Source organism: Copadichromis virginalis, linkage group LG8 (genome assembly GCF_057382275.1).
Source record: "Copadichromis virginalis isolate Kocher_CV1m ecotype Utaka linkage group LG8, C_Virginalis_male_GT1.1, whole genome shotgun sequence".
In the NCBI taxonomy this organism is placed as follows: Eukaryota; Metazoa; Chordata; class Actinopteri; order Cichliformes; family Cichlidae; genus Copadichromis; species Copadichromis virginalis.
This window is the reverse complement of record NC_140625.1, coordinates 29,355,590-29,378,535: the sequence shown is the minus strand read 5'-3', so window position 1 is coordinate 29,378,535 and position 22,946 is coordinate 29,355,590. Positions and strand designations below refer to the sequence as shown.

Sequence of the window (22,946 nt, the reverse complement as noted above, 5' to 3'; positions counted from 1 at the left end):
CTAACACATATACTCCAATGATCTCCACATACAGGATGTTCAATGAAATCCTTCTTTGAGCCTTGGTTTTTCTTTCACACTCTAGTTTTCATGCCATGTTTCTACAGCGTCAGTTCTAATTTACCCTGACCTCACCTGTACTGCAGCAGCAGCTTCAGCAGCACAGATCGGACCACCGGACTGTTATCCACACACTCCAGGAAGGGAGTGAGCTCTCTGGTCTTGTACACGTCTCCTGCAGCACACAGAGCCACAACAGAGAATGCCTCACTGCCACAGCATCATCGGTTATCTGATTAATATCACTGAGTAATTTGCTCACTGACCGGTAGCGAACACAAGTAAAGAGAAGAGCAGCTCCACAACCCCTTCTTCTGGGTTCTGACCCTCCGACAGGCAGAACCTGGACACCACCTCCAGGAAGAAGGCGTTACAGCAGCGTCTGATGGCCGCCTGCTGTTCTAGTGATTTCCTGAGCCACACAAATTCATACAGTTAGCCATTAATCAGAAGAAAGCTTTCAGACTTTAATAACACTGCAGGACAGCATCACTGAATTAAGACTGACTGTGAGAGTGAACATGAAATTATGGCATCCAGGGTCAAACTACATAGCTCAAAGAACAGATGTTTAACCGAAGGATTATTTGTTTGTATACCTGGAGTATGTGGTTGTTGTTTAGTTTTCATCTTCGGACATTTGTGGCTGGATTCTGATTGGCTGTGGCCCAGGTGGGGCAAGCACAGCGGTGACAGGTGCTCCCAGTTAGAGAGTTATAAATGTGAAACCTCACTATGGCCACCTTAAAATACCCCTCAGTGGTATTTTAAGGTGGACCATTAAACTATTATTGCACAGACTGATCAGTACATGACCCACTGTCGATTCTACATTATTTTTCCCCACTCACTTGATGGTGGGAGAAACAGTGGGGTTGAAGTTGGATGGCAGTTCCTTCTTGCATTTAGGGCACCGACTGTGGGCCTGAATGCAGCGCTGGAGACACGGCAGACAGATAACGTGCTGACACGGCAGGACGGACGGCTCTTTGAACTCAGAGAGGCAAACCGGGCAAGAAATGCCAAACCTGCACAGAAACATGATCAGGTAAGATATTTATTATCTTATTAGAAATTATTTAATTTAAGATTCACACCATCAATGCAACAGAAATACTGCTGTGAGATTAGGCCTAAAATCAAGTCTTGAACTGAAGTCTGGAGCCTGACCTCAGGTCCCTGCTGATGCACTCCTCGTGGAAGGAATTGAGGATGCGGATCAGCTGCAGCAGCGTGTCCACGCTTTTTACATCAGGAGACTCTTGCATCAGCTGTTAGAGGATCAGAAGTGGAAACATGTTTTTTTGAGTCATCAACAATTATTTCTTTGTTTCTTCCTATCCAGCACCCTCCTCTCTCACATCAACCCTCTGCATGTCCTCCTTCACCACATACATACATCTTCGTCTTCTTTGCTTCCCGGCTGGCAGCTCCATCTTCAACAATCTTTGTCAAATATATCCACTATCCCTCCTCTGCACATGTCCACAACACCTCAGCCTTGCCTCTCTACCTTTGTCGACCCTCTGATGTACTCATGTCTAAGCTCAGCAACATCTGCCATATGTATGTATTAAATAATTAGTTGCAGTTTTGTCAGAGCGAGACATTTTTCCTGCATCAGGTGTTAAATTCCAGGTTACGTTCAACCTCTGCATTTCTCTGATCTTTTACTTTCTGTTACAGCTTTTAAACTGTTTAAAAGAAACTATTAAATCAAAAAAGCCAAAATGTCAAAACGAGAGAAGTGTTCATGCTGTTATCTGCTCAATAAATCTGTGAAATCCAGAGACACACAGAAGACGCAGAAACCATTTTTACATACGTTCAGGTGAAGGTTGCAGTGTTTGAGAGCCAGATCTTTCAATCTCTGGTCGTCCTGTTTAACTTTATAGGTGACATGCTGAATGAAAGATGCAACGACCAGCATGCCATGCCACAGTGACCTGAAATGGCAGATGAGAATAAAAATGGACCCAAGAAACACTGAAATGTTTTTCTTTTCCTTCTCTAGATCTTGTCACCTTGACTCACCTGATAGAGTCCAGGTGTTGTAGACTGGCAGGGCCACACAGGGCGCTGTATTTCTGACCGAATGCTCTATCCAAACACGGCTGCAGCAACTCCACCCTGCGCATAAAGGACTCACACTCGTCCAGGGAAGTCACGGTCAGAAGTTTGGTCTCCTCGACACAGATACCCAGAGCTAAAATGTCCTCCACCTGCCAGAAATAAAATACTTAAGAACACAGAACAGATAAGTGTGACGAGAATGTTTAAAATGTAGCCAAAAAGATGATCCTCACCATTTCCTCCGGCTCCCAGTTTGGCCCCTGCTGAGCGACATGATTGGCTAGCTGGGGCTGCAGCAGAAATATGTGGCAGAGGGTGTCCAGTCTGGGTGCAAAATGCTTTGAAGCTGCCATTATCCAAGCAGGAGAGACGTCAGCTTTGGTGCCTGTGGACGTCTGAAGCTCACACACGCAGCCCAGCATGGCCTTGGTGAACACCTGCATGTGACACGTATAATTAGCGCCACTGTAAAAGCATCAGAGCAGGCTCATTTCTCATTGCTGCTGAAACAAAACAAAAGCTGTTGCAGGCCCTCTTTCTCATCCTCAAAATTTATTTAAAGTTCATGGTTGTTTTCATGACTTTTTTAAACTAGGATCTTCACATTCACCACCTTACATACAGTATATTGCTTGTTTAATGGCAAGAAGCTCTTATTGTGATAAAAAGATGATTGGCAAAAATGAGTTTTGATTTTGCAAAAACTTAAATAACTCCAAGACTATTTCACCCAAAACATGTTTTACTGAAATATGACTGATAATATTTGTACCTTAAGCTCCTCCTTTGACTTGATCTTCAAAGAAAGCAGCAGGAAGTCATGCAGATAGCGGCGGGCGTAATCCAAACGGTCCCCATCTGAGAGTTTCTGGAGGTGACTGCCGAGCCTGCTGTTGTTGAAGGTGCTCACAAACTGGAGAATCCTCTCTGCACCACCCTCTTTTGTTACTGAAGAGCGACAGACAGACAGACAGACAGATGTCCATTTCAGCGCGCTCTACATCGACCTCATTTGTTTGATTTGTTTTTGAGTTTGTCATTAACCTGGCATAAATTCAGATTCTTCCCACAGAGTCTCGAGGTGCATGCTGACCAGCCAGCTGAACGGGGCCGAGCAGGGCTGCTCTTCACCATCCAGCATGAAGTGGTGCTGCACAAGCACCTCCTGATCTGACTCACTGGAAAATATTATAATTAGAGACAAAAATTGCTTTATGTTCACAAAATGCAGTTTTTATTACAGAGATGAACCAAACAGATGAACCACTCTTAGGTGACATGATTAAACGTGAATATCTCTGTGATATATTAGACAATAAGAAAATAGTTGGTTTTAATAAAATGAATGTGTTAGATGTAAGAGGAAGAGGAAGTTAGACCGGCTCCCGATTTCTCAGAAAGTGCAAAGCTTTCACAGCGGAGCATGTGGTGTAACTCCAAAACACAGCTTACATTACGTGCTGGCTTTGGAATCACACAAAAGACGAACAGCAACTGTTAGAGAGGTGGTGATAATGTTCACACACAGAAGAGGTAATGCAAAGTACCTTTGTTTTTGGGGAGGTGTTAGTTGCAAAACCTGCGAGTCTCCCAGGATGTCCAACCACAGCTGTATCAGGCCCGGACCGGTCCTGTCATCAGAGAGCAGATCCAGATTCGCATACCGGTCCATAACCTCCAACATGCTGGCCAGGATCGGTGTCACGGCGGACTGAAGACAGCGCCACAGGGTGTGTCTTAAATCCAAAGATATGACAAGTTTATTTTATATGTATTCCTGAAAATGTCTCAGAGAACTGCACTGACAATAGAAATGAGCACAAAATAACGTAAAATGTGTTGTTTTGTCATTTTTACTTGAACATTTTCTGAAACAGTTATTTATCAAAACAAGTATTTCTTTTGTTTATACATAAAACAGAAAATCACAGCATATGAGAGCCTAATTTGTACAAGTGCATGAACAAATAATAAAAATGTCCAATTCTATCTGGAGCACCTCTCACCTCCAAAAACTGATCAATTTATAAATATTTGTTTTTACAGGATTTACTGCAATTATGGATTCATACTGCGTATGTAACGGAGTTAAAAATACATATGAAAAACATGCACTTACCTGTTCTTAATTATCATTTTAAGTGTGAATTTTATCATTTTTTAAATTGTATTTTATTTTGAAAACCCAGAAACCGGATCTCACTCTAGCATTTAGAAGCTGCTAAGGCTTCCGCTCCTCACAGCACGCGTTTGCACTGTGAGGGAGCTACAATTGCTGGTACCATCAGAAGACACCTGTTGAGTGTGTTTTATGTCTTCTGCAGGAATAAATCGTGAAAAGCCAATCTTTCTGAGCGTCTGTGATTTTTGAAGAGCTGGAAGTGTTACACGTAGACAGGGATAAAGTCAAATACTTTAACTGAGTTAATGATGCCTCACAGGATCTTGTGAGGTTTGTTGTCACATCTGCAGGAGACTTTTACCTGAGAGTCCCTCCCTCTTGCAGAGCGTGGCGTTTCTTGGCCTCTGAGCACACCCACTCTTTAGGAGCGCCCATCGTTTCTTCTCTTTGTGCCAACGCCTCAACCAGTCTGCTCAACAACAACCTCTGAAAGTGAGCTTTAAACAGAGAGCAGTTTGATTAGAAAGAAATGAAGAATCTAAGATTAGTCGAGTGATACAAGTCATCAAACCATTTCAAAATTCTGCATATTTAGAGCATCTTTTGTTGTCAGGCATTGAAAGCATACTTCAGCAATATATAAATAGAGATCAGCATTGGATATTTACCTCCTGTGTGGTTTTCACCAGTTCCTAGAAGGTTCAGAAGGACGTGCATCCTCTCCATACTTCTTGGAGCCACGCTGTCGGGGTCCCTCAGCAAACCCACTGCTTTCTGGATGCAAGACCTCACTAAAGACAATCTGTCAAGCTGAGCTCTGTCGCTCTGTAAGCAAAGAGAATTATATTATTTTTTCAAGTGTAAACATTTAAACATAATGAAACATGCTTTCATTATCATCTCATTTCACATTAACTCACATGTCTGTCTTCTTTAGAGGCCTCTCCTCCCCTCAAGGTTTCTATATCATCGTGGTTTGCTGATGAAGATTAAAAATACTGTTTATGTAACAAGAAAATGAGGCTTAAATTGCCTTTTGAAGACAAAACTAACCAAAACTATATATTTATTAAAAATCTAGTTAAGAGCTTAATTTTACTTTTTAGATTAAATAAATAAATAACGGTATATTAAAACCAAACACCTGTGACGGCACTCGGGCTTATTAAAGCTGGCCGGTGAGATGTTAGTAACTATAAGTAATTCACCCACTTTCTCCTGTTGCATTTAACATCAAACATCAAACGTCTCAGTAACAGTTTGATAAATCACAGAAAAATTGCAGAAACTTAAATGAATGAAACTGTAAAAAATAAAAGGTTCTGTTGTTAAGAGAGCTAGCCTAGCTAGCTAATTAGGTTAAATGAGCAAGAAATATAAACAATAGCATCTTTCATCCTTTGTTATTCTGTGGGTACTTTGGGTTAAAACAGTGTTGTATGTAATGATGATTAATAAGCTCCAGGTAGCGTGAAAACAGGTTTTTATTTCCTTGACGTACTCTCTGTCATTACAGAGTAGAGATCTAAAACTATCTGTTTGGATACAGTATAATACTTCCTGCACAGTGTTTACCTGTGAGGGCAGGTTTGAGCAGGCTGCTAATCAGAGTTCCACAGAAAGCCGACAGGTTCAGGCTCATGTCCTCCGAATCTCTCAGGTCGTCAATATGCACCGAGTGCCAAACTCCTTTGATAGAAAAGATAAAACATTATGTTATTATTGTAATACATCAAGCATAATGCTGCAATCATGAAAATAACTGTGGTGGAACAATAACTGTTGTCCCACTTGGTCCTCACCTCCTTGGAAACCAATGTACTGGGAATGACTTGGGATCCTTGAAACCTTCACAATGAAAATCACCCAACAAGTGTGATCCTCCAGTGACATCAGATAATTCATGGTGCAGTATCTGTTGGCAGACAAATACAACGCAAATGCCTTCAATGTCCCGTTTCTCACCGACCCTGCTTTAAATCAGATCTGTTCACGAGTTTGAGGTTGAGACCTACTTTGCTGATGCAATGAGCTCGCTGCTGCAGCGGGATTCCTCGAGGTCCATTTGGATTAGCAGAATATGAAGAGAGTGGCCAGCGTTTTGAAGGAAACCCCTAATACAGACAGATGAGCAGGAGCAAGATTAATCCGTATCAGCGTCTCTGATACTGCTGCAAAGAAAATGCTACTCTGAACTAAACCGGTAAGCACCTGCAAAGCCAAACTTGCTCATTTCTGCATCACTGTCTGTGTTTAGACACTGCAACATTGAAACTCTGCCATCATCAACTAAAACTTGAAATTACACTGGGTTTTTTTTCCAATTACAATAATAACTTGGGTTTCACTTTAGCTCTGTGAGAGATTGGCAACCTGTCCAGGTCCAGCACCCTGCCTCTCGCCCTATGGCAGCCTGGATTTAATCAATATGTGTTACGTGTTACTATTCCAATACTGCAGAGTAGCACAAGGAATACCAACTCTGGTCCAAAATGATTGAAGCTCAGTGGCAGGTCGAGACTCATGGGAGAGCAGCTTTATTTTGCACAAAGATCTCATTGAAAAATAACTCGTTAAAACGCTGTAAATCCTGCTTTATTTGAAAAATCGTTACCGTATTTTATTGCAGAAAGAGACTTCAGTGTCGAACTGGTGGAGCGACAGTAGTAGGATCCTGTCTGTGTGCAGTCCTAGAGCGTGGGCTACAACCTTGACATCTGATTTGGTTAACAAGCTGGAGAATGTAGTAACCTATGCAGAACCACAAAGCACACAGTGCAGTAAACAGACTGTAAGGAATATGAAGAACAAACTAGAGGTTTGTTTTGCGCCTTACCTCCAGAAACTTGCTGGACTCCTGATACACCTTCAAGCAATCTTCCAGAAAATCCCGAAGTGAGTGGTGATGCTGTTGCTGGAAGTACAATCTCTGGAGTTTGTCTATTTCTTGCTTTGCTAAATCTGAATACTTGAGCCTCACCACGGCATCAGGAGTGGCACAGTTTAACAAGAGACCTTTGGCTAAATCCAAGACTTCGTCCTCCTCACTTTGTCTTGCAGACTCAAAATCACTTTCTGCGTCCATCATCGCTTCACTTTCTGGCATCACTTTGTTTTCATTACATACCTCAATGGAGTCATCATCATTCTTTTCACATGTCTCAGTTTCTTGATCTGTTTCCATTGCATCACCCACCTGATCATCTTCCAGCTGAATTACATCTTTCTGCGTGCTTGTCTCAAGTGTTTTGTTTTGTTCTCCCTGTTGCTGCGGTCCTTCTTGAGTGCCTTGTGCTTCTTGAGTGTCTTCCACTCTTAGTGCTCTCCTTTCCAGGGCTTGCAACAGAGCACTGGCACAGGCATCACCATGGAAGCCAATAAAAATGTCAGATTGTTTGAAATCTTCTGACGCCTCACCGGAGAACTCCTTCACCCACTCTCTCAGTTTGTCAAGAACTGTGTGCTGCCACGGCTCCAGATCGGTGCTCCTATCCACTCTGTGTTTTTCCAGCCTGTTGATAAGGGGCACTGGAAAGTGCTCATACACCTTCTTCTGGTCCTCCACTACCACCAGTCTGAAGTTTGTATGAACACGACATTTGACCCTATGGGAGCCAAGACCCAGATCAACGTACTGCTGCTTACTGAGGTAAACATAGTACTGGTTCAAGGCATCGTAGAGGCTTTCATAGAGATTCTGCATGTTGAGGAGGATGACAGTACGTCCAGTCTCCATGCATGTTTTCACTCGGTTCACATTACGGCAGATTTGGGCATATTCCTGGTCCTTTGGGAATCCTGAACCAAAAATGATTTCTGGCTGTGGATAGTCTCCTTTGGCAAACACTTGTTGCTGAAGGATATGGAGAGCTGCATTGTTGGTGGTCAGTAAAAGGAGGTACCGGCTCTCCTCAGTGGTGCCATGATCAAGATTCTTTTTTACCATTTGCAGGGTGCTTGGTCTTGGAATTTCTTTAAGGTCTTGGAGAATCTCTTGGAAAAATATGACAGGGTCAAAACCTTCTGGCTGCCCACTGAAGTTACGTAAGATGGCCTCTACCATCTGCTCACCATCCGGCTCATGCTGTGTAGTTTTGACTGCAGCAAAGAGCATTTTGACAAGGCTGTAATAATCCCTCAGGCCAAAGAACTGATTCTTGGAGGTCTCCTTACAGATGCTCAGAAAGGCCTTTGCCAAAGCTGGGAAGAGGTGTTTGATTTTCAGGAGAATTGGGTTGGAGGATGAACAAATGCCTTTGGCAGTTTCAACAAGTTCATCCTCACTTGGATCCCATCTGGAAACAAATATCCCTCTGTTCATCTTGGCTGGATCCAGAGCCCAGTTGGAGATGCCAACAAAGCCGACCTTCATGTGTGGATCTGGCTTGTCATTGTCGATGCAACCATCCTCCAAGAGAGGGTGAAGGGTTTTCAGTGGCATCTGAGGAGAATCTTCTGCTAGTCCTATCTCATCAAGCACTACCACTGACACATACTCGTCCATGTTTTTATCCTTCTGGAAGCGAGCACAGTTCCTGAATGTTCCTATGATGCCCTCTGGACTTGAGTGAGGGCTGCACTGGAAGGAGACCATATGAACTTGCTTGAGATTCTTGAATAGCTTGCAGTGGGAATTCTGTCCCTGCATGGCATCAGCAACCACAGTTTTTGCAAGTGACTTGGAGCTGCCTGGCTTGCCAACCAGAAAGAGTGGGATCCTGAGCTCAATACAAACCACCATGAGAAACACATTCTCTTTAAGTGCAACATTTTTGGCTATAGTCTCCCTGGTTTGTATGTTCTGAAGGAAGAAGTCTTGACAGGAAGAAATCTCTGTCTGCAGTGCATCTGAAGAGCGGTAACAATCCGGGAAGTACCTGCAAATGTTATCCAGGTACTCCTCTTTGTTCACCAGAGATGGGTAGTAGCAGACTCCAACTGCAAGAATCAGGCACTTTAGTGTTTTATCATCCTCACTGAGACGGGTGCAGTTGCTGAAAAGGACATTGCTGTGCTGGTAAAACCAAATTAGCACTTTCATGGACCTCTCCACATCTCTGAGACTCACAAAGCTGCACTCGTTTTTACGACTTCTCATGTATTTCTGGGAGGCTGCTAACACATTTGAAATGATGTTCTTGCATGATAGTGGCAAATGATGGTCAGCAACTTTCTTCTGGACAATCTGTTGGATATAGGAAAGCTCAGTTGAATCACTCAGCTGACCAAAATCCCACACCAAAGAAGCCATGCTAGGAGGCAGAGGGTGAACTCTGTAGACCAGCTGCCTTAGAGGGACTTTGCCAAGGCGGTCTTCTGTTTCATCAGCCTTCACTCGGTATCCCAATCCAGCACGTTCCAAGCGTTCCACCATTTCAGGTGAGTGCTTCCTGTAAGGATTGCAGGCAGCTATTACTTTTAAACCGCTGTCAGCCTTCAAAGGTTGTCCTCTCACTGTTCGGTCACACAAGATTTCCTTGATGGCAAAAATGGCCTCTGTGGTGTTGGCTTCATCAAAGAATAAAATGGTGTCTAGATTGTGCTTCACACGGTTCTGGTGAGCAAGTGCCTCAGCCTCCTTCACCTTCCTGTAGATCATTTCTGCAGTGGTTCCACCATGCACCTTAACAAGTACCATGTTCTCGACTGATCTTCCCTCCCTTTGTAAAGTACAAAGGAAACGAACCAATCTGGTTTTTCCACAGCCAGTCTCACCCATGATGACAACAGGAATTTCACATCGGAATCTCATGTGTATGGCCAACATCTTCATCACATTGTCAGCAGTGAGCTCATAGGTAGGGTCTGGATCAAATCGCTTGTCTGCAATTCCTTTCTTTGCTCCAACAACGCAAGAAATCCTTTTGATTTTGTCTGCCCGGGGTAACTGATCAAAGTCCTCAGTGAGAGATATCCTCTGCTGCTGCAAACCTTGAAAAAGCTCTTGTGACATCACATCATGTATCAGGACTGCATTGCTGCGAGGATCAACTGCATTGAGTGTGTTTTGCCAATAACTTTGTACATTAAAGCCGAGGAAAGACATTGACATGTGGTCCGCATTGAAGAAAATGTATGGATGAGACTCATTTTCCCAGCGCTTACGAATTGTCAGACGGGCCAGAAGTTCCTCTTCCTGACTGTTATCCATGAGTGGCATGGGACTCTCGTCGGACATGTCCAGAGATGGCGAGGCAAAATCTCTTGCCATTAGAATCATGAACTTTACGATGAACCCTTTGAAACCAGGAAGCTGGTCAGCAAGGAATTCTCGATCGCAGAAAATTGAGTTCTCACAGTCTTTCAGTTGCACATTGAGGAACCAGGAGAAGTTCTTCAGCTCACCCCAGGATGGATCTTGCATTCCACAGTAGGACAGGAAGAGATTGAGACAGTCACTGGGATCCCCCATTCTGGAACCCTCCTGGTAGTTAAAATGATCCAGATCCTGTTTCTCCTTGTAACGCCTTAAGTACTGATAGGGTCTTTGAATTCCCTCACTGCAAAACTCCTGACCATCCATCAGTGGATCAAAGGTCTTATTGGCCAATAACTGCATCACTTCTCTTGGAGGCTTACAACGAATGGTGGGCAAAACATCAAGAAGTCCAAGCTTCGTCTGCATGAAAAAATCAAACATTAAAGAAAAAATTAAATCAACAGGAGATTCCCAAAATGTTCTCAAATCGGCAAATGATTTATTTGAACCTTTTAAAAGTTTACAGATATAATAAGCTTGCAGATTTAGGGCACTGAATTAAAATATACTACACTCAAAGACAATGTTGGAGTTGTTACTCAAAAAAATGTATTGCACATTACTTGTTACTTTTATTTAAAGTAATGCAATATAGTACTTAATTACTTGGTAGGGAAAGTAATTTGTTACACTACCACATTACTGTTGCAACTCCTCCGGTTGCAAAGCATCCAGCTATATAAAAGTCTAAACAACCGTCAAAATCAGAGTCCTGTGGTAAGATTCACCACTCACTTGTGACAACAAAAAGACTCATCATGAGGTTTCACAACTTCACTAACCAACAGGCAATATCAATCTTTTACACATGATGGTTTTGTATGAGTTCTTTACCATCTAAAATATTTTAGCATTCAAAGTTAAATCCATTTATAAAAAAAATCTAGTTAAAAAGATGAGTTTTTCTTAAAGACATGAAATGTGACGTGTGACGAGTTCTGAAGTTCTATTCAATGAGGGTCTAAAAAGCTCATTACCTCTTGTTGATGATTTGGGGGGAATGCATATGTTTTCAGGACCTCAACTGTGATTAAGTGAGCCACATTTCTTCTCCACAGCATGCCATGGCTGTCGTTCAAACAACCCAGAACTAACAGGTGGAACAAGAGCTCCTCCAAACCTGAACGAACCTGAGAGGTGTCCAAAGTGAAAAAACAAGATAGACTGTCAAAGACAAGCACAAGCAACAGCAGAACAAACGGCCTGCAGCTGTAAATGCTTGCATACTTACTCCAGCAGTGTCAATGTGCAGAATGACAGGATCCTGCTCTCTCAAAGGTTCCAGTTTCTCTGACAGACTCCTAATCAGTGAGTCTATGTCAACGCATGGCTCAATCAGCTTGAGGCTGATATGTTTTGCTCTGGGAGATATCTGCTGGAACTTCTCAAACAAACGATCAATGTAAAGTGATTTCCCTAAGAAAAGAAAAGATGCCAACATTTAAATATTGTAACTGAACTGCATTTTTAATAATTTTAGTGCAAGGAGGGGTTGTCCTTACCGACTGCAGGGCGCTCAGATGACACGATCCAGACTGAGAGCTTGTCTGGAGAAACCAGTGTGACGGGGTTTTGCTGAAGCGTGTTTTCTGTGAAGTGGTGATGTAGATATTTCCTGGCAGTGTCGGCTGTTATACCCACACCAGCCTGCACTTTATCATTGCTGAAGAAAGAGGGCACGTATCTGTGCTGGTGCACAACCGGACTCACTATGACCAGACGATAATGCGGGCCGGCACTTCTCTCAAGACTGTCGAAGATCTCCCCTAAAGCTACACTGACATCATATCCCAGCAGCCCTGGATTCACCAGAGAGTATATCTTCTGGCAGTTTTGTCTGGAGCCTTGACTCAGAGCACGGCGCAGAAAGATCTCCACCTCCTCTTCTGTGGTTTCCTCTCTGCAGACTAGAACCTCATCAACAGACGGCAGAGGCTGCTCTGGACTCTCCATGTAAAAAGAGAGGGTGGTGGTAAAAACCTCTGCAATGGGGCACAGAACGAGATTGGGCTTTCCTTCCTGGAGAACTGACAGAAGGTTTCTGATCGTGTGCTGCTGGTTCATCTCAGAGAGGCATGAGAGGAAGTTGGCTAGTGTCAAGATATCCAGCGACTCACTCAGGTAAAGACTCATGTCTTTTTTGAATTGCTGCCAGAGATTCTCAAGACTGTCCTCTTCATCTTCTTCATCATCCGAAGAAAACTCCATCAAGTCGGAAGCCTCTTTCATGTCCACTTCAGCCTGTTGTGCTGGCATCACATCTTTTGAAGGTTCGTAATACATGTCGTCGTCATCAGATGAAACATCTTCTAACTCATCAGCGTTCGAGCTCATTCTTGCTGCATTACTGTAGGCGTGTCTGACATCATTTGGCGTGCACTCAGGTTTTATGGGAAACAGTAAGTGCCATAACTGCTGAGGAACAGACGCCTGGCGTTGACACACTTTGTGTATCCAGTGGCACAAATAAACCATCTGCTCCGAGGTGTAGTGGTTCAGCAAGCCAAAGCGGGAGCGCATGCTGCTGATGAAGGAACGCCATTCCTTCTGGCATGTATCCATGGACTGCGCAAGGCTTTGCAGCTGCGCTGTCACCTCACCGTAGTATGTCATCCGTTTATCTTTCAGGGACAAGAAGGTGACTCTGATGCATGGCTGCTGTTGTTGGCAGCACTCGACCTCAGCGTGCCAGTCTCTGAAGAGCATGTTCCCAGATGTTTGCATCTGAAGAAGGATGGTGCCCAGTCTCTGAACTCCCTCAAAAACCTACGAGGACATGGCAGCAGGAGTTTTGCAGTTAATACTATCCTAAACCACAGACACCGGGTCTACAGCTAAAATGTTTAACTCTCTTTAGCTTAGGTTCTAGTGTCAGTGGACAGAACTGCATTTATTGCACAAAAAACTAGTGATGGTGTCAGATATGATGACTTATCGTCATGCTAACCAAGAGTACATTAAAAGGGTCTGCTTTTTTTCTTGAATACTTTTGAGATCTCCTGCATCCTATTATCTCAGCTGTAAAAGTGGTGGAGTCAAAGCTTTAATTCGAGGACACAACAGGTACACAAGTCTGACAAATAAGATGAAACACAATAAAGAAGCTGAGAACCTTCCAGTGAGTTTCCTTTGTTAAGAAGAGTCATAATTTAACCGTTTAAAAGCCGCTGACCTCTGTGAACCTGTTGACTTGCTCTCTGCCGTGCTCCCCTTTGGATGACATGAGCATGAGTTTGTTTTGTAGCTCGAGCAGATCCTCAAGCTTGTAGCTCTTCTCCTCTCTGCTGCTTCTCACTGTGACCTTCACCATGTTTTGAAGACATCTCTGCAAAGGAATCGGAAAAAACTGACTAATAAGAATTTGAAAATCACTTCAGTTTGTAAGCCCCATATTCTGTTTGTCAAAGGAACACTGTGCACTCACCCTCTGTGTGTTTTTATCAGACCATTTTATGTGATAAACTCCATTAGCATTAATAGAGGAAGCCAAGGAGAGGGAGGACTGCTCGACAGAGCCGTGAGTCTCCTTCAGTGCTTTTAGCCAGCTCAGTAAGCGGGTAGACTCGCTCTGAAAACCAAACCAAACACTCTTATAGCTGCTTTGCAACATCAGCCAGGATGTAGGCGTAAAAATAAGAGAGATGATGTAAATACCAGTTTTTACCAGTTTGTCAGGGAGCTTCTCATCTCTACTTTGGGCGTCCCACACCTGCCGAGCACACCTCATGAAGTCATTAAAGCCAGCTTGAGGGGAGAGGGAGTAGAGCAGAGGGGCATAGCCCATCACTGCATCATGGAAGCAGGCCACCTGATCGATCTCTGTGTCGTTCTCTCCAGCAGATATGGAAGCCAGATCCACGTAAACCTTCACATCGCTCATGTCTGTTGACGGGAGAACAAAGTGAGGATGGAGGCATCTTCTGCAAGGCCACAAGATTATTTATAACCAAAAAAGGGACGCTTTGTGTTTTTCATGAGATCACCTTACTTTTAAGGTTCTCTTTGACCCAGGTGACAAGAGTTTGGCTCGCTAGAAACTCTTCCAGACAGGCAGTGTGCTGCTTGGTGACCTTGGAGAGTTGCTGTCTGGCACGAAACAGGTCGTCACTCAGAGAGCTCAGAGCCCTGCGCTTAAAGCTGTCCTCTTCCTGTGGAAGGTACGAATATCGTCATAGAATGAAACATTATTTAGTTAATATCAATATAAATGTTTGGGCTTCTGTGTAACTTATGTTTTATCCAACAAATATCACTTGTTTTAGTATTTATTTTTACAGTAGGAGTCAAGATAGCTGAAGACACCAAAACTATGAGGAGAGCTTTGCACACATTTAGCACGTGAAGTTGCTCCTTGATGGTTTTAAGAACTTCAGTTCAGTTGTGCAGAAGATAAATAAAGAAGCGTGACTCAGCTACTGTAAACATGCACATTGTGGCAAGATCTGCTCAGTGAGCTGAAATACACTAATTACATTAGTGTATTGAGATAAAAAAGAAAAAGAAAACTGCCATGACACAGAGAAGGTGAACAAATGGCATCTGCACATGTGCAGGAGGAGCTGTGATGATGTCTGGGGGTTTTGCTACTGCCACTGTTCCTGCAGAGACACACAGTCTCATCTAGTTCAAGCTCAGAGGGAAATACATTTGTTTTTTCAGCAGGAGAATGAGCCAAAAAACACCTCCAGGCTCTGTAAGGGCTAGAAGCCGAGAGTCCCTCCAGGCTGATGCCTGACTGAAACTCCAGGTTACAACATTAGAAACTGTTAAAAACAAATTCTCGAAAATGTCGCGTATATTTTTTTTCTACACAAATCTATTAAACGTCTTCAGTTTTGGTCACCACGTCAACGAGACTTTGAGAACATGCTTTAAGTAAATAGTAATATTCATAAAGTATTACCAGTTGACTGAGTGCTTCGATCTCAGTGAAGTTTCCAGAAAGCCTCATTTTTCCTGCAATCTTCAGCACGGCGCTGGCTGCAGCCGCCGCCTCGTGGAGCTGTCTATACTTCTGGATCTGATTGAGTCTCATCTTCATCCAGTTGACCTCAGGTTTGGACCCTCCTGCCTCAGAAAACATCTCCAACATCAGATCCAGCTCTGTTTTTATGATTTTCCCATCACCCTGGTCCCCAGACTCAAGCAAAACCTGATCGAGCTGCCTAAAAGTGATATTTGCTTCTGCAATGCTCACGGCGAGGTCAACAAACTCGGTGAGCAGGGGGTTCCAGATGTTGTCGCAGACCTGTGTTAGGTTCACTGAAACAGGAGCTTGGAAGGAATATCTCACTGCCAAAGATGCAGCTCCTTTGACCCACGAGGACAGAATCAGGTTGCTGTCTCGCAGTTTGTGCATCTCTGTGGCCATTTTTAAGACATTCATACTGGTTTTATACCAGAGGATGCGTGGAGAGCCGGCACTCTTTAATTTGCCTTCAGCATCAAAGGGCTGAACAAGCATCAGTTTGTTCAGGCTCACAGCGTGGAGATCTGCATTGTGCTGCTCCTCCAGGGCCAACATCTCAGGAACTATTGACATAAGAACCATGTTAGTGTGAAGAAGCCATTAAACCACCACACAGCAAAAATATTTAAAATGATGAAATGAACGACATTCAACTCACCTGTGATGCTTTCTGTAACCTTTGCTATCATCTTTATGAGAGCATCAATCTGCTGTTTCCTCTGCACGAACGTGTTCAGATCTTTCTCTCTCTGAGCTAAAACCTCGTCTGCACTGACAGCAACCTTCTCAGATTTAGCGTTTGACTTGTCTGTGGAAAACACGATGCAGCTCATATTAATCAAGACAGTTTGCAAGCATGAGCTAAAGAGGCAAACGGAGAAAATTAGTTTGGGTGTTCTAATTAACTTTGCATCCCTCTTGTACTTAAATCTTCTGAATATCTCATTTATATAAAGGACAGGATGTGTGAGATTATTAAAAACAGAATGAAGGAATAGCAGACTCTGATGGTTCTCACATTGCTGGAAAAGCTTTTTAAACTGCTCCCGGTGTTTCAGGCAAGTCTGCAGGTCTCCCAGAGCCACGTCTCCTTGAAGCAGAGACCCCACCAGAGAGTGTACGGCCTCCACACAGCTGTGGACCACCTGCCCTGCGGTGTCGTCCACCTGGATCGCTTTCCAGTCACCTGGACCAAAGCAGCAACACCGCAGCCATCACAAAACCCGAACAGCAGCGAGTAAAAATTTAAAGAAGACGTAAATGAGCAAAGAAATGACGTACCCTTCAGCAGGAGATGGCTCACGGCGGACTGAGGGTCGAGCAGCTGAACCACCACGCTGTCTCTGAACCGTGCAGCTGACTTGACCACCACAGCAGACACAACAGCAGCAGGAAGTGCTGATCTGACCTTAGAGGTCAGACTTCGCATCAGGTCTCCCTCCTGCCTTCTCTAAAAACAGAACACGTTTACTCTCCTTCTTCATAATGTATGCTACATACAGTGTAGCATACATTATCAATACTGACGTTAATGTGAATGGGAGAATTTTCCAGTGAGTCTTGTTAAAGTCCAAACGCCACACATTTATTCAAAGCTGACATTTTACATTCACATAAAAAGAATTTTACTGGAGAAAAATTACAAATTTTGAGAGAGAAAAGTTTATTATAACCAAAAATGAACCTTTTAGTTAACTTAAACCAAAAATATGTATCTTAAGTTTTAGTCTTTTTTAATAGGGTCATATTTGCAAAGACAGCAATGGCCAGATTTCCTAAATGGGGCAAAATGCAGTGTGTGCACGATCTCCAAATAAAGCTCACAGGCAATGTTATAGGCAATATCAAGTGCAAAAAACATGCTTTTTTCAGCATTAAAAATCGGTGCCGTTAGCAGTAAACTGCATGTCGTAAACAGTAATGTCAGCAAGTCATTTTCACCTTTCTTTTAAATTTCCCCGCCCTATTTTTGGTGTCCTGATAGAGGAACTCTCTGAAATGCATAAACAACAGAGTCAGGTGCAAAAATCTCTGCGTTCTCTCTTACACACACAACCCTGTCACTGAGCTTAAATAGTTTGTACTCAGTAAATCAGGCCCTTAGTCTGAGGAGCCTGTGTTGCAGACATGGACGTCTACACTACTGTGAGAGAAGTTTGGGTGCGTAGTTCCTGCTCTGAACTCCTCAAATCTTTTCCTGACTACTGTTACAATGTATAAATGTTATATCATATTATACATGTATAGTGAAACTAATATGTAATAAACTAACAATACAAATGAACGAGAAACCAGCTAAACCAGTCTGAAAATAAATAAAAATGAATTTAAAATATAAAACTAATAACTGAGAGAAGCTCACAAAAACTCGTTCAGATTAATCAGTTTTGTAGCTCAGAGATCATCATTAAAAACACAAAAACCAAATCTTACATTTGACCTGCTAAAAGCTAACTGACCTAGCGCGGCACCATAGAATAAAAGATTACGTTTAAAATCATATCTATCAACTGATTGATTTGTTAAACCAGCTCTCTGTTACATTTTTTGTTGTTCTGAGGTTTTTGAGTGTAATGTAGGGAAAAGACAAGTCAAAGCTCGAGACACAGACTGTGGGAGAGAGCGAGGGGTCACTTGGCCGTGAAAGTACAGTTGCTTTTTGATCTGAACTACATTGTGACCCTGGTGACACTTAAAACACTTAAAAGTGCATCTTAATCTCTACGCGTTTGATAAAAGAAAAAAAAGTCTATAACTTTGGAAGTGCTCTTTAAAGGTTTTAAAAGCGAATATTGAAACTGTGCTCTGACTCATTTATTAATTCACAGTGTACCTGGCAGATTGCCTTGATCGCAGAGCGACACAGCTCGTCCAAACAGGCCTGTATGACTTCATGGTTTTTACTTAATGCAGTCTGGGACGACTCGAGGCAGCAGAGCATGACTTTGTCCTCGTCACTTATCTGTAAATTAAAACAGCTCGGGTGAGTTCAGAGGGAAAACATCTACATGCTGAACCGACACCAGTCTGAAAGAATAGAACTCAGGTGTTTCTAAAACGAGACCAGTAATGTTGGTCTGACACCGATCGGTGCACGGGTCCTGACCTTGGACACCCTCTTCCTCAGGTCTTTTTCCAGGCTCTGCCTCCAGCGGGATGAAACTTCCTCAGAAGAGCACTCGACCTTCAGCAGCGCGTCCCACATCTGATAACATCACAGGCATTAAACGAGGTGAACTGAGTGGTTAGAGGCAGGGCTGATGGGTAACTCTGATTATCTAATCAGAATAAATTACTAATATCAGCCCAGATTACATTTAAATAAGTGCAAAGAGTTTATAGTTACATTATCGAGGATCCCTTTTTTACATTTCAGTAATGTCTTTAGAATGTGCAATTATTGACCAACAAAAAATACATTTAAAAATCATTATTAGCAACGTAGTTTGATTTTATCAGCTGTGTTTGCTACATGCCTCGATTTCCTTTGGATAGCTGAGTGATTTTGATGATGTCAGGAGCGGGTTTGGAAGCAGTTCGTCTCTCTTCTCTCTGATTCGGTCCTGCGTTGCAAACAAGTCCTTCAGAAGCTGCTGCTTTAAGGTCTCAAACTCATCTTCTTTGGACTAGAAGACACAAAACAAAGATAACAAATTTAAGATAACAGATCACACTGAGGCATTATGGGACATATAACATGTAGGGTTTTACCTCTTTAGCCTCCAAAATCGCTGCCACCTTCAGCACCAGCTGGTAGGACAGGACGATGGCCTGGTACCACGGGACGATTCGCACTAATCGGCACGTGTTCTTTGCAACATCAATGCTGCTCGCGAACGCATGTTTGATGGTTTCACTTTCAATAATTCTGCAGACACAAAGTTAAAGTTACAAAAAGCACAACACCAGAATGTATGAAGCACATTTCAGGTGTCGTTACCTGTCCTTCTCTCTGTCTACCTTCAGGAGGATGTGGGTAAAGCACTTCTGAGCATGCTGCATGTAGGAAGAACAAAGGTGATCACAGAGGACTGTATTAAAGATGGAACAAGGTCATTCTGCAAGTTTATATTAATTAGTTGGTTTTTCACCTTTAAAATCTTTTCCTCTTTCTTTAAATCTGGTCTTTCACCACATTTTCTCAGTCTGTACAACAGACTCTGGATCAGCTGTTCTGCAGATACTCCTGTCACGTCTGAAAACTCAGGAAGGTCCTCAAATGCAACCAGAGATAACCAGCTCACCAGGAGCAGAGGCGTCTCTGTAGCCAGTGATAAGTGCTTCTGGATCAGAGAGAGCATCCTCCTGTGGATGGAAAATGAAATAATTCAGTAAATCTGATCAACACTTCAGGAAAATAAAGAAAGCTACGATGGGTTTGAGACAGACTCACTTTCTTTTGTCCGGAAAGACAGTCTCTCTGAATCCACTGAAACTGATGCTTTGTAGTCCAGACCAGTTCTCTTCTTCAACAGTGGGACCCAGTTTCATTGCATCAGCTCCAGGCTGTCTGAGTCTGAAGAGGAGAGGAACGAGCAGGACGACCTCTGCCACCTTGTCCTGGGCACAGCGGTTTATCAGACCCACCACAGTGCTGAGGGGGAAACCGAACCATGTGAGGATACAAGCTCAAATGTCAACACCTCAATCAGCACACCAAGATAATGTTTAAAGATGAAGGTTAACTTAACTTAGAAGTGGAGTTTCATTTAATTTAATTTCGTTTTTAAAGTAATTAAAGCCTTTGAATTGCTATGCTGCTTTTTTATTAGTCCATAAAATGTAGCAAACAGCAACATCTATTTCACATCAATTAGATGGATTTTTCTTAAACAAACAAACAAAACGTTTGTCAGTGAGAAACTGTTGTCTAACCAGGCCAAGAATTACTTTTCTTAAAGATTGTAAAAACCTACTGTTGTGTGTTTGTGAAACAACTCTGCAACCCATCCAGGTTTTTGTTGTCCAGTGCAGACTGTGAGACCAGCAGACACAGCTCAGCCCAGCCTTTAACTCCAAGGTTAATGCTACAACTTTGGGTAACCATGAAAACAGAAAGCCCCAGAACGAGAGGACTAGTGTCCCTGCAGGATCTCGGGAGCTTCTCCTTCGGCTCTCCTTTTAAGATTTGGAGCAAGTTCTCTGAAATCAACTCTGACACCTGAAAATAAAATCATGTATTAATGGTGGTTTATAGAAGCTACTGTAGATAATTTCTACTTTGATTTTTTTGTCCTTTTGCTGAACACACCTTGACCTGAGGGGGATATGAACCATCTGGGTATGCCATCCAAGTGTGAGCAAAACCAAGGCTCTCTATAAAATACTTCAAACTTTGACACAAGCTCTCAGTGCTCTGTTTATCTGACGGAGTCCATTTCTGGAAGATTCTGTTCAGCAGAGTTGTAGCTGAGGACTGCCAGGCATTTGAAATCTCCACACCTTTTGTGTTCTTCCAGCCAATCATGTGGAGACCTTTTTGCAAAACACTTTGTGGTACATTGTTACGGCAAATGAATCCTTCATAAAGATGAAGCTCTGTATAAAACATTGACATGTGATCAGTTTATGAAGAAAGACTGGAACCAACACTGGTGGGCTGACATTAATATAGATGATAGATTTCCTTACCTTTAATGCTTGGGTTTAAAGGAATTTGAACACGCCTCATGGCCATTCCCCAAATCTTTTTATCTCGTTGATGTACACCATACCAATAAGACCATACCACACCTCGTACTAAATCTCTTTCTTCAACACAGAGGCGTGCTTCCACCAGATAGCCTTCCTTTACTCCACTAAACATAAAACATTGAACAAGAGATTTCCATCCATGAGTAAATTCTCCACCCTTTTTCAACATCCTTTGCTTTAATCGTGTCCTTGAAGCTCTGGCTAGATCTACACTATAAAATCTACCCCATCATCTACATCCACAATTTTTCTTTTCTCATTCAGTTTCTTTGCTGACCATGAAGCTGCTTGCTAACCTCACTCTGTGAAGATGCAGCAGCTGTTACATGGAGTAAACACACTCACAGATATGAGCTCTGTGTGATTATTTCAGGACTGTGTCAGTAATAAAAAAAATTAAATAACTTTTGGGGTAATTTTGTACATGTTTCTGAAAAGTTCTTTAGTATTATTTTACTTATTACAACTGTCAATATTAAAATTAGGCCAAGCATTTGAGAAATGTTGCAAAGGCTCGGTATGCAACTGAAGCATGCTTATATTCTGTGAATTACAGCTTGTACATATTTATAAATACTTACACAAAGTGTGTCAGTTCGAGGGGTAAATGCTCTTGTTCAAAACCCAGCACAAGCCTGTCGTGTTCTTGGTTGAATCTAAACGCTTTGTCCAGCACAGCGTAGAGGTGAAAGGTGAACATAGGAACTCCGGGTGGAGGTCTCACTGGGCTTCGATCACTGTGAGTGAAAAAGATAAACGTTTAAATATGAGCTTTAGCTCCAGAGTTTAAATAAACAGTTAAAATCAGTCTTACCGTGTGCTTTGGGATGTTTTTTCTGCCATGTTAGTGGCTGCCACAGTGGACTGTTTGTCACTCCCTCCCACTCCAGCTGCAGCTTTAGCATAAGACTTCTGTTTGGCACCTTCTTCAGTTTGAGATGCAACACCTGAACCTTCTGCAGAGGGATTCTCCTGTTTAGGCTTTGACTCCTTCTCGCTTCTTTGCTCCTTGGCTGGCTCTGATGATTCTCCTTCTGGATTTTGCTCTGATGGAGTCTGAACTGAGCTGTCTCCTTGCAGCTTGGGTCCAGGTGTGTGCTTGTTCTGATCTTCTTGCACCTCAGCAGCTTTCTCTGTGGCGGCTTGAGTCTTTTCACCCTTTCCCTCGTCTTGTTTTGGCACAGGAAAGTCTGTCTGTGTTTCCTGATTCTTCTGTGTAACAACTGGAGTCTGTGTGAATTTATCTGAGCCTTTGAGCTTCCTTATTTGAGTCTGAGCTTGCACCATCTTTTCACCCTTTCCCTCATCTTGTTTTGGCACAGGAAAGTCTGTCTGTGTTTCCTGATTCTTCTGTGTAGCAACTGGAGTCTGTGTGAATTTATCTGGGCCTTTGAGCTTCCCTGTTTGAGTCTGAGCTTGCACCATCTTAGGATCTTTCTGTGGTTGTTCGCCGCTGTTTTCCCCTTTTTGCAAGTTGTCTTCAGTCTGGGGAAGCTCAGGCTGTGTTTTTAAAGACTCGCTGTCCTGAGTTTGGCTGCTTTCAGTCTCCATAGCCTTATTCTGATCCTTCTGTATGTTTTCACTTTTGACATCTGCCTCTCCCTTAGCATTTTTTCTTCTTTGATTTCTCCTTCTTCTCCTCTCCTTCTCTCGACTGTTCCTGCCGGGCTTTCCAGCTCCATGTTCCTGGAACACACATTAATTTATATATTTCACGACGGCTCAAACACCACTAACAGGCCCCTGAAAGCTGTTTGATGTGACTGCAT

At 42.9% G+C, this 22,946-nt stretch overlaps 1 protein-coding gene across 1 annotated transcript in view; it reads right to left on the bottom strand.

Annotated features, from left to right (window-relative positions):
- Positions 1-22,946, bottom strand: part of rnf213b (ring finger protein 213b) — a 35,242-nt gene that overhangs the window by 11,536 nt on the left and 760 nt on the right. Inside the window, exons 3-43 of the mRNA XM_085467055.1 lie at positions 21,992-22,863; positions 21,759-21,914; positions 21,115-21,281; positions 20,735-21,021; positions 20,400-20,644; positions 19,877-20,077; positions 19,575-19,788; positions 19,424-19,479; positions 19,195-19,351; positions 18,960-19,109; positions 18,590-18,688; positions 18,317-18,445; positions 16,765-16,933; positions 16,502-16,669; positions 16,142-16,291; positions 15,418-16,046; positions 14,503-14,662; positions 14,179-14,396; positions 13,939-14,082; positions 13,687-13,839; positions 12,017-13,280; positions 11,746-11,930; positions 11,492-11,644; positions 7,092-10,874; positions 6,870-7,006; positions 6,271-6,369; positions 6,058-6,170; positions 5,831-5,944; positions 5,176-5,234; positions 4,924-5,080; positions 4,617-4,752; positions 3,681-3,869; positions 3,178-3,311; positions 2,906-3,081; positions 2,367-2,570; positions 2,095-2,282; positions 1,886-2,006; positions 1,231-1,331; positions 912-1,088; positions 327-472; positions 136-235 (exon numbers count right to left, since the gene is read on the bottom strand). Coding sequence (XP_085323181.1) covers positions 136-235; positions 327-472; positions 912-1,088; positions 1,231-1,331; positions 1,886-2,006; positions 2,095-2,282; positions 2,367-2,570; positions 2,906-3,081; positions 3,178-3,311; positions 3,681-3,869; positions 4,617-4,752; positions 4,924-5,080; positions 5,176-5,234; positions 5,831-5,944; positions 6,058-6,170; positions 6,271-6,369; positions 6,870-7,006; positions 7,092-10,874; positions 11,492-11,644; positions 11,746-11,930; positions 12,017-13,280; positions 13,687-13,839; positions 13,939-14,082; positions 14,179-14,396; positions 14,503-14,662; positions 15,418-16,046; positions 16,142-16,291; positions 16,502-16,669; positions 16,765-16,933; positions 18,317-18,445; positions 18,590-18,688; positions 18,960-19,109; positions 19,195-19,351; positions 19,424-19,479; positions 19,575-19,788; positions 19,877-20,077; positions 20,400-20,644; positions 20,735-21,021; positions 21,115-21,281; positions 21,759-21,914; positions 21,992-22,863 — 12,260 coding nt within the window. The remainder of the gene's footprint in view (positions 1-135; positions 236-326; positions 473-911; positions 1,089-1,230; positions 1,332-1,885; positions 2,007-2,094; positions 2,283-2,366; positions 2,571-2,905; positions 3,082-3,177; positions 3,312-3,680; positions 3,870-4,616; positions 4,753-4,923; positions 5,081-5,175; positions 5,235-5,830; positions 5,945-6,057; positions 6,171-6,270; positions 6,370-6,869; positions 7,007-7,091; positions 10,875-11,491; positions 11,645-11,745; positions 11,931-12,016; positions 13,281-13,686; positions 13,840-13,938; positions 14,083-14,178; positions 14,397-14,502; positions 14,663-15,417; positions 16,047-16,141; positions 16,292-16,501; positions 16,670-16,764; positions 16,934-18,316; positions 18,446-18,589; positions 18,689-18,959; positions 19,110-19,194; positions 19,352-19,423; positions 19,480-19,574; positions 19,789-19,876; positions 20,078-20,399; positions 20,645-20,734; positions 21,022-21,114; positions 21,282-21,758; positions 21,915-21,991; positions 22,864-22,946) is intronic.